This window comes from Populus euphratica, unplaced genomic scaffold, assembly GCF_000495115.2.
Source record: "Populus euphratica unplaced genomic scaffold, PopEup_1.0 scaffold331.1, whole genome shotgun sequence".
In the NCBI taxonomy this organism is placed as follows: Eukaryota; Viridiplantae; Streptophyta; class Magnoliopsida; order Malpighiales; family Salicaceae; genus Populus; species Populus euphratica.
The window spans coordinates 137943-148537 of NW_011500221.1; the positions used below are offsets into that span (position 1 = coordinate 137943).

At 33.1% G+C, this 10595-nt stretch overlaps 2 protein-coding genes across 2 annotated transcripts; both read left to right on the plus strand.

Annotated features, from left to right (window-relative positions):
- Positions 1-1177: 1177 nt before the first annotated feature.
- Positions 1178-2195, plus strand: LOC105112291 (probable calcium-binding protein CML43). The gene has a single exon (XM_011007941.1). It carries the CDS (start codon positions 1451-1453, stop codon positions 2036-2038), a length of 588 nt encoding a protein of 195 aa, XP_011006243.1. The 5' UTR covers positions 1178-1450; the 3' UTR covers positions 2039-2195.
- A 1687-nt stretch (positions 2196-3882) lies between these two features.
- Positions 3883-5846, plus strand: LOC105112292 (suppressor protein SRP40-like). Its single transcript, XM_011007942.1, has 2 exons — positions 3883-4809; positions 5257-5846. Exons 1-2 carry the CDS (start codon positions 4256-4258, stop codon positions 5744-5746), a joined length of 1044 nt encoding a protein of 347 aa, XP_011006244.1. The 5' UTR covers positions 3883-4255; the 3' UTR covers positions 5747-5846.
- The last annotated feature ends 4749 nt before the right edge of the window (positions 5847-10595 follow it).

The following is a 10595-nucleotide window of genomic DNA, read 5'->3' on the forward strand; positions in this document are numbered from 1 at the left end:
CTACCCCTAAAACCCAAGCTTAATTACAAAAAAAAAAAATCATTATGCAATTACGAATTAGCTCCTCAAGTTAAGCCTTAAAAAATTTGAATCCATCCAAGGGTAATAGAATAATTACTTACACTACAGAAAAATTTAAAGGGCAACAAAGTTATTGAATTGTGCAAAAGATTAATAAAAAGACAAACATATCCCTTAAAAATTCGCAAATAACAAATAAATAAAATGAAAAAACTATTTTATCCAAAAAAAAAAAACAATCCACGTGAAACAAATGCCGACACGTTTGACACCCTCCCACAGCTACCATCTCGACGTTGGACCATCCATTCAAAGACCGACACCTCGAAAAGAACATTGTGACCATGAATCCTAGTCATCGCATTGGAATTTAAAATGGGTGTCCACTTCCCCCCCCCACAGCTTTTCCCGAGAAAAGCAATGTGCAGGGAGATATTTTGTTATGTCGGCACCACCACAACCCGCGTGTGGGGAAGGCAACGCGTGCTCCAACCTCTCCCGTGAATTTGATGCTATAATTCATTCGAAATTTCTCATGCCATTCATGGAGCTGTGTGCTGGCGTATAAAATTATTTATTATTTTTAAAAATTATTTTTAATATCAATCCATCCAAATAATTTAAAATTATTAAAATAATATTAATTTAAAATACAACCCACATAACAATATCAAATGCATTCTTATAATTTAGATATAATATCTCATGCCATAACATTCATGCTTTTATGACGGTCCACTGTGTTATATGCTAGGAGATAAATAAGGAAAATCTCAATTCTAATCCTATTATACTATTTAATTATTCATTGTTTTTTTTTTAATAGATTACATTAGAAATAATAACTCATCCCTTCCTTCGTCCAACTACTTTAAGCTTTCAAACAAAAATAAATATATTTTAAAAGATAATTTTAATATAGACTCCACTTCATTATTGACTTGATTATAAAAAAAACTAAATTTACTTTTAATTCAATGTTGAAATCATGATTAAGGATGGATTTAATTTTATCTCATATTGAATGAAAATGTTTAAATTATATTTGATTAATATCTCAGAAATGACATAAATATATTTAGTTAAGAGATCAATATACAAATATAAAATAAATTTAATTTTAATAATAAATTTATATACTTAGCAAGACTCTTCGTATCTTCATCATCTTTAAAGATTGATCTAAATTTTTATAACGCTGAAATCCATGGGATGGCATGGAAAAGAAACACAAGGAAAATGGTCATGAGTCATCACTGGCTGGCCAAACAAGCTCCCCGCCACCAAACGCGCTTTGTCCTTCACCGTTTTGACAACGCAATCGCCATGCAATAAATCCCTTCAACAACAAATCAGTTTAGCTACTGGTGGATCTAAGTTAGTTTGTACTGCTGCAACAGAAACAACCCAAGTACGTATAAAGCAAACTATGGAAGCAGCAGCAACCTCTGCCTCTGCCAAGAAATCCTCCTCCTTTAGTCTACGTAGCCCCAGTCTCAATTCCCTTCGCCTCCGCCGCATTTTTGATCTTTTCGACAAGAATGGCGATGGCATGATCACCATCCAGGAAATTAGTCAAGCACTCAGCCTTCTTGGCCTCGACGCTGACTTCTCTGAGCTTGAATTCACCATCAAATCCCACATTAAGCCAGACAACATTGGCCTTTCTTTCGAAGATTTCGTGTCCCTTCATCAATCATTGGACAACAGTTTCTTTGGTTACGATAATAATGCGGCCGAGGAGGAGGCGTCTGCGAATGATATTGGAGATCAAGCTTGGATGAGAATGGAGGAATCTGATTTGTCAGAGGCATTCAAGGTTTTCGACGAGGATGGGGATGGTTACATATCAGCACATGAACTGCAAGTGGTCTTGAGGAAGTTGGGATTGCCTGAAGCCAAAGAGATTGACAGAATTCAGAAGATGATCATCACTGTCGACAGCAACCATGATGGTCGTGTTGATTTCTTTGAATTTAAGGAAATGATGAGGAGCGTTCTTGTTAGAAGCTCTTAATTATTCATCTTCATGATCTTAATTCTCCCTGAAAACCCCTTTTTTTTTTCTCCCTTTCTTTCGCTTTCTTTTCAGTGGTTAATTAGTCTTAATTATGGTTTGTTTTCATATGCATGAACATAGAAATATGAATCAATCATTGTCATGATTGTACCAACTATGCTCAGGCTTCATGTTTGTATGTGTTAATAAGATATCATTGTTGATTTTGACATTTCAGGATTTGTACTCTCATGTATTTCTATGCTGCTTCTCTTAGATCCCATCATGCGGTGTCTGCTCTTTCTTTGTGTTCTTAGCTCCATGTGCCTGAGCATGAGCATTCTCTCTTTGCTTATGCATCTTCCAAGATAATTAGCACATGTACAGAGACAGCAAGTTTTTATTTCTTTATTGCCCAAAGCTTGGATCTTGTTCAAAATGCAGCTTCAAGTTGACCTCTAGAGTCTAGATTGTGATTGAGCTAGCCCTTGCACGACTTTGTCAACAATATACGACCATTGACATCTATGCATTCATCAAATTTCCTGTAAAAGAAAAAATGTTCCTTTCAAGAAGGGGACAGACAACAGCGACCTTTAAATTTTGATCCATTTCTTTTTAAGAGATACAAAAAAAATTTATCATAGTTTCAATCTACGTTTGAATAATCAAAAGGAGAAAACTAGCTAGACACGGAAAGCAGAAAATAAATAAAACAAAACCTGTTAATTGAGTTCACACAGCAGTCTGACTGTTCTAAACTGATGGTCTATTATATGACTTGGGAACCCAAGAAAAGTCTTGGTGAATTTTTCATTCAAGATGGAGATTTGACGTTGGTAATAAATCCGTTTCAACTTTATGATTGACATTGCTTGTAGCTGCATAAGATCAGAAAAAATCATCGGTCCAGGCTGTGTGTTTGTGTTGTGCTTGCTTGTTGATTTTTTCAGAAAAATATGAACCAAATTAGAGCGCAGGAATCCAGGGAAAATTATGATTCTTGAAGCAATATGAAAGGATGACTCGAATAAAATAACAGGATGGAGCCATGCACCAATGCCAGCTCCATCTAGAAGACGTCATCAAACTACCTTAAATCCAGGCTTCATTTGATTGATTTCTGCAGTTAATTTGATTACTAGATTGAGGAACAAGCAAGACCGTTCATAAGAAGGAATCGTAGGCCCACATAGGTAGTTAGTTTCAAAGCAGGTTTCGAAGTTTCCAACATCACAAACACAGCAAATGGGGTAGTTCAATTCTGTTTTATTACACATTTTCAAAACCAAGCACCAGGAGCTGGATCCGCCTTCTCTTGGAATATTTCTGAGGACATGGTACCCTGTTTCAGCACAGAAATCAGCTTTTATCAGCCTTATAGGCGCATATTCACACGAAACATGATGATATGTTGCCAAGTATCAACACCAGATGATGTAAGACAAGACCAGACAGTCCCTTTCCCTTCCTGATACTGGGGAAATTTCAGCATGAACTTGCGGTTTTATTTCAAGATTGCAACTAACAATTACAAGAATCAGATTGCCGAGCTGGTCCTAATACTATGAGAGTTGGCTTTGCCGGGGAGACCGAAAAGGCAAACACATGGACCAAGTCTGGTTCAATGTATAAAAGTGGAAGACGTGCCATGGCATATGGCACAAGAGGACTGGTAGATGGGTTAAGAGGTCATAATCTGTAACAAAATTGAAAAACAAGTGTAGCAGACACAACCAAATCTGCAAACGTAAGATGGGTTAGTCTCTTCTGAGAAGAGAATATTGAATTACGGAGGTCGAGGGATTTTGAGGTTTATTAAACCAAAAATACAAGCCCAAGTGTTCATCTTCTAACACAGTTTATTAGAATAAACAAGGGTCTAAAATGATGACTCTTCAAATAACATAACCACTGGCGTTGTCTGATTTGGACCAAGACTACATTAGACATAGACTCTTCAACCAAAACCAAAAGCAAAAAGGTTAAAGCTTAGCTAACTAGCAAAATTTCTTGATTAAATCAAATCTACCTTAGCTTAATATTACCTCCATGCTCATGTTTTTCTACCCTCATTCCAACAACCTCTGATCTTTTTTATCTGTAAGGATTCGTTTTCTATTATAGGTTTTGAGATTATGATCATCATAAATACCTCAAAATATGTCAAGAATCATTTGCTTCACAAATATCTCAATACTCCTGTTGTGATTAGCCGATGAATAACTATCTAACATGGCAAGTATCGCATACAGAGATCAAGAGCTAGAAGAGAGCTTCTCATTCAGCAGCTGCTATGACTTCAACTCCTCATCATTCCAGTCCATTTTCTCCGATGAAAGCGACGATGAATCCTACATTGAGATAGCCCTTGAACAGAAGAATTATCATGGAGATATTGATGACCGGGCTGATGAGGAAATGGAGCTCCGTATATCATTTTCTTCTAGTGTTCCTTTCCAAGAACCCTCCACCACAACAACCAGCATTGAGTATGAGTCTCCTGCGACAATGTCAAAGTCTCCATCGTCATCAACAACAACAACAACAACATTCACTATGAACTCTTCTTCTCCTTCCAAGGAGGGTGATCAATTGGATACTCAAACGGGGTCCAAGGCTTCTAATTCTAATTGTAGAATCCAAAAGACCATTAAAAGGAAGGCTCAGTTTCCTAAAGTTAACGGTTTTCTCAATATGTTAAAGCCCAGTTTAACGGTATCATCAGAGGCCAATGATGAAAATGGCGGTCCGGCTAACAGCAGTCACTTGGAGCTTGTACGCCCCAGGTATCCTTCAATATTTTCTGATTTTCATTTTTCGATTTTCTTATGGCATTTTTTTCAGAAATGGCCATGTTCGATATCAGTATTGTTCATTAAAAATATATTAGACTTTGAAAAAAAAAAAAAAAAAGGCCCATGGTCACAAGTTAACGCATACGGACCTTGAGTCGTCCATTTCAATTTAGTCTATGATCTCCTCTTCTACACTATGATACTAACTAAACGCAAATCAAGAGATAAATCCGGAAAATAACAAGGATAAAGGATAGCTTTTTGCCCCCTTAGTTTCTCGAGTTTTTCAGGAGGAGGCAACTAATCTACAGCGATGTGGGTATAGATATCATTTGCAATAATTTATATTTATTTGAATATGATGACTATAGGCATTTGATATTACAATAATCACTGAGGTACTTGCCATGTTGATTTCCTGTTTCAATTCAATCAAAGCACGATGAAAGGATCGAAGGAAACAGCAATGAACAGCAGTGGCATCATGATGAAGTTCTTGGTCAAGTTTCGAACCTTGAGAATTCGGACTTTGCTCGCATCATTTATGAAGTCTCGCCAAGAAATTAACTTTCCCCGAGAAAAGAAAAACATTGGGACATATCATACGTTGATAAAGCCTTTTGACAACTGGTTAGTGCGAAAAGGACAAGGCAGCGGCAGCAACTCGAACAACCCTTTCGGAAATGGTGACAGGTCAAGAGTTATGGAGAAGAACTTGGATGCAATTAGAGGAGTTTTGGAAGCAATGAGTACTAGCATTGGTGGGAAAGATAGAAAATCTAAAAGTTGTCCAAGTTCAACAAAATCCTCCCCAACTCACCTGGGTTTCTCGAGTGGAAATCAGAATCACAAAATATGTGGTCAGGACAACTCAATCCAGGCTGCTATTGCTCATTGCAAGAGATCATTAGGCCCAAATATTTTGTGATTTTATTTTTAAATTTCTCCTTTCTGCATGTTGAAATTCATGTACGGAATCACCAGCTTGATTTAACAAAACAAGGTGTTCTCCATATCTGAGATGTTCATGGTTTTGACGTCAAGATTTGGGATTACCTAACAAGTAGCTAGTTGTCAGAATCTCGCTCGGACAGACTTTTCTAGGAAGGAATGCATTTGATTTCTACCACTGGGCCACTTTTTGGGATTATTTTGCCAGGATTGAAATCTAAGTGAGAGAGGCCCTCAACTTCTCGAGCCTCCCTCCCCTTGGATATGAAGATCCGAGACCGTGAGCTGGGCCTCCCTTGGCAGGTTTCTCCAGCGCTGGTCCACGGTTTTAAGTGTACGTGGTTTTAAAAGTCATGGCTTTAAAAGGTCGTCTGATATTTATTTTTTTATATTTTTTTTAATGGTTATTATATTCTTAAATACTATCTATAACAAGTAGGAACGGAAAGGTGACATAAAATTGATTTTTTTTTTTATGTTTCTTGAAAAATATAATAGATTGAAGATGATCAACACTAATAAACTTCTTGTTCTCTCCCTGCAGCTTCCTGTCGCTCGCAGCGCATGGAACTCGTATCTTCTTCGTAGCTTGGTTTTATTCTCTCTACCCTTTTACTTTTTGAACAATAAACAATTGGAGGAAGAAGAGGCTAAACAACCATATTTAAATAATAAAGAAGCCAGTTGATTATGTCACGGCATGGATGCATGCCGACTGAAACCTTTTTGATCATACAAAAGCAGAGAAAACTCTGGAAAGTCTGAGAGATTTATATATTATGCATGGAACTTTACAAGGGGCAGACCAGACGCAGGTCGTTGCATAAGAAGGGAAAGATCTTTGAATCGTATGGGAGTGGAGATGGACACGGCAGCTGCTGAAGACAAAAAGGGCACGGACATGCACGGGCTCCCCACTGGCAGCTCGGCAAAGAAACTGAAAGGGCGGCGCTGCTGGCTGATGATTACAGCAAATAAAATGAGCCAAAAAAAATAAAAAACAGGACGAAGAACAGAGTGGGTGGGGATTGGAGAAACGGAGAGAAATCATTGCAGAAAGAAACACGCTTAGAAAGACACTATCCTTCTTTATTATTCAAAAAATAAATTGGTGAAATTTATAATAAATTTTTGATTTAGGTGTTTTGTGTTAAAATAAATAATAGTTTATTTAATAGATTTTTTTTATATTTTATTATACATGTTGTTATTATTATTTTTATATAAATTTGATATAAGTAATAGACGATCGTTTATAAATATACAGAGATTCATCTTATTAGTTGTGAATGATGGATTAATATAATGGGATTTCAGATTTTATTAATTATGCATTATTTAGTTCAAGAAATATTAATAAAGGGGGTATTAAATATTTATGCTAGAGACGTAAAAATAAAAAGTTTCTTGACTTAAATGTTGTAACAATATATCTTCTAAAAAAATATTCATAAAGAAATACTTATATTGATATATATATTGTTTCTCGTGATATTATGATAAAAAGGATGGTCGAGTCAACTTTTAATTTTATCAATGTGCATGGAGTTATAAATAATAAGATTAAAAATATAATTATGGATATGATAAAAATGAATTAAGATCATATCAATCAATGTTTAATCATAAATGAAAAACCTTATATTGACACAATCATGGTTTTTTTATTTTTTAAATGAATTATTATAGGATAGTTGAACAAATCACAATAAATTATTAATTATTTTATAAGTTTTCATCGTCGACTCATGTCATAAATTAAATAAAGTTAATTATAATATAATTATCAAATAAATAAATAATATTTTAATAGAAGAAAACACGCTAAAAAGAAGCTTTTATACTTCTAAGTTCACGATAAAATCCCTCTATCTAGGATTCGAAAAGGTTAATACGTGTCTAAAAAATACTTTTCAATTACATCAACTGAAGATTCTAGCCGGATCGAACAAGTTTTTTTCCTTCAAAAAAACCGGTTTCGGCCCCGGCGGCAACGTCCTTTAACCAGCAACCATATATACGCATGGAGATGTAGACGACGAAGTTTCCCATGTCACCATCAAATTGCCCGCAGAGGGATCATTAGATGCGTTGCTTCACTGTAGATTCGTCTTTCGGTATGTAGTGGTGCGCGAGCGAGGGAAGGGGCCCACGTGTTCCTTTATTGTCATGTATATCATACACTGTCCTGACGTAACGTCTGCCTGCTCCCTCTTATTCTGTCCCTGTGCATTCCCATTCATTCATGCATCCATATTAATTCATCAGTTATTCTTTGTAGTAATATCAATTTTTTTAATTACTTGGATATTCAGATCATTTTAAAAATATTTTAATTAGTTTTATAGATTTTAAAATTAATAACCATTTAATTTTTTTTTAATAATCCTGAAATTTGACCTGAATTCATGATTCCTAAACAATAAATCTAAAACTTAATCAGTAAAATCATACCCCTTGAAATTTATTTATAATAACAATAATTTTTATTCCATAACATCTCTTCCTGCTTTATTGCAAGTTGCGCATGATGTGATTTATTTCAGAATCTTTTTGACTTGGAATCCTAAATACGTGTGGAATAGAAGTTCTTTAATTTTTATGTTGGAAAATACTTTTAAAAAAATTTAATTTTTATTTTATATTTTTAAATTTAATTTTTTATATCATTTTAAATTATTGATATTAAAAATAAATTTTAAAAAATAAAAAAATATATTATTTTGATATATTTTAAAAACTAAAAAATACTTCATAAAATAACCCAAAAAAAAACTTAAGATATGAGCAACAATTTAAAAAAAAAGAACAAGATTCGTAAGTTTCTTTTTTCCTTTCCTTGAGAGTGAATTGCGAAAAAGACATGCATACAGAATCAGATTGGCCTTCATCTTTGGACCGCTAAGACATATCTTCCAAGAAAATTCAAGGATTTGTTGGGCATAGCATCCCAAAATCTCGAAGACAAAAGAGTCAAGAACTACCTTTTGAACCTTGTTTTGTAAGATCACCTCTTCCAACCATTTTATTTTTACTGCTGCTATTATTAGGAAATATATAGTTGGTGAATTGACAAAACATTCTCTTTTCCAGGGTGAAGACTTGTGTTTTGCATGAACACATATTCGAAGGAAATATGTTGCATCATGGAAAACAAAGTCAATACTAAATTAAATAGATTTACTTCCTCCTGTTAAATAGCACCATGGAACTTTAAGACACAAAACAAGATTTAGCAAGGTTAATTTGTTTTATTTTTGTATTTGAAACTGCGTTATAAAATATGCTTAGTTTGAAAAGACATCAATCTAATGTTTTTTAGTGTTTTTATTATTATTTTAATGTGAGAGTATTAAAAATTAAAAAATATAAAGAAATTTTATTTTAAAAAAAAAAACATTTTTGAAAAGTACTCTGCATAACAATACTATTATAGATAGTTTTTGACGGTTGTTGTTTTTTCAAAAAATAGGTTTTAAAAAATATTTTTAATTATATTTTTTAAAAAATAAAAAAATTACATAAAAAAATATTTTTAAATATATTTTTTAAAAAATAAAAAAATTACATGCTTGTTAAAAACTACCATAAAATGAATTTTTATAAGTAAAATAAACAAATTATTCTAATTCGTAACAACATATAAAATATAGTAAAAAAATTTATTTAATTAAGTATATAGTTTTTAGCTACGATTCAAAGAAGAACAATACCAAAGCGATACTAACAATGAAATCTTGAAAATTAAGTATCTTTTTATAAGTATATAATTTGTTATTTTTTAAAATATTTTTTATATTAAAATATATCAATTTAATAATTTTATTTTTTAAAAATTATTTTTAAGATTAACCTATTAAAATAATCTAAAATATATTTTATAAAATTAATTTTTAGTAAAAAAAAAAAGAAAAAACCAAACGGTGTAATATTAAATTGGAGTTGGTGGAGAGGAAGATCAACCTAGAGGTGAGTTCCATGCATGTCCAGGACCATTATAATATTTTTACCCTTTTTTACTTTACTGCTAGCTGACACCATGCCCGCGGTAGACCGTAGAAGTTTTGAGAAAAAATATCTAGATTGAAAAAATATTTGAAAGATATCATTCTTAAATTTTATACTCTCTTCGTACTGCATGTTATGACGTGTTTGGGGCATTGAAGATCGTGCCACGGTGGCCACATTCGCATCTTTTATTTTTTAATTATTGCAAGGCATTAAAGCAAGGACAGAAATTCACATTGACATGGATTGTAAGCCTTTTTTCCATGTATAATTTGTACATGAACCTTGAATATTTAATGTGCATCGGTTATTTTATTTTTAATAAATATTATCCTGTTTTTTTTTTAATGTGCTGTGGACAAAATAATCAATTTATTATTCTGAATATTCCGATGGATGCATGTGGCCAGGAAAACTTGATACTATGAGATACAGGTATTCAATATTCCCCTTATATTTTACTAGCACTAGGGTGGATTTTATTTTATTTTATTATTATTTTTTATCAAGCATAAAAAAACCGCATCTACACTATAATCTTTCTATAAGTTATTAAACTTAGCATAGCATATCAATATTGAGCACTCAAAACTCAACTCTTTATTTAAATTAAATTTTAACTATGTTAACTTAATGGATTTAAAAAAACATAAAATTAAAGAGGAAAAAATAGCATAACTCAAGTTAAATTAAATTTTAACTATGATACCAAACATGCTCTTAATTTATATAAAATAATTAGATGTCTAAGCATTCCCAAAAAGATTGTTTCACATGTCTGATCGGGTCCTCATGTTTTGCTACTTTAATACTACCAA

Excerpts from the sequence above, each read along its gene's own strand:
- LOC105112291 (XM_011007941.1), top strand. The coding sequence starts at position 1,451 with ATGGAAGCAGCAGCAACCTCTGCCTCTGCCAAGAAATCCTCCTCCTTT.
- LOC105112292 (XM_011007942.1), top strand. The coding sequence starts at position 4,256 with ATGGCAAGTATCGCATACAGAGATCAAGAGCTAGAAGAGAGCTTCTCA. Across the intron at positions 4,810-5,256 it reads TTGGAGCTTGTACGCCCCAG|CACGATGAAAGGATCGAAGG; the intron begins GTATCCTTCAAT and ends ATTCAATCAAAG.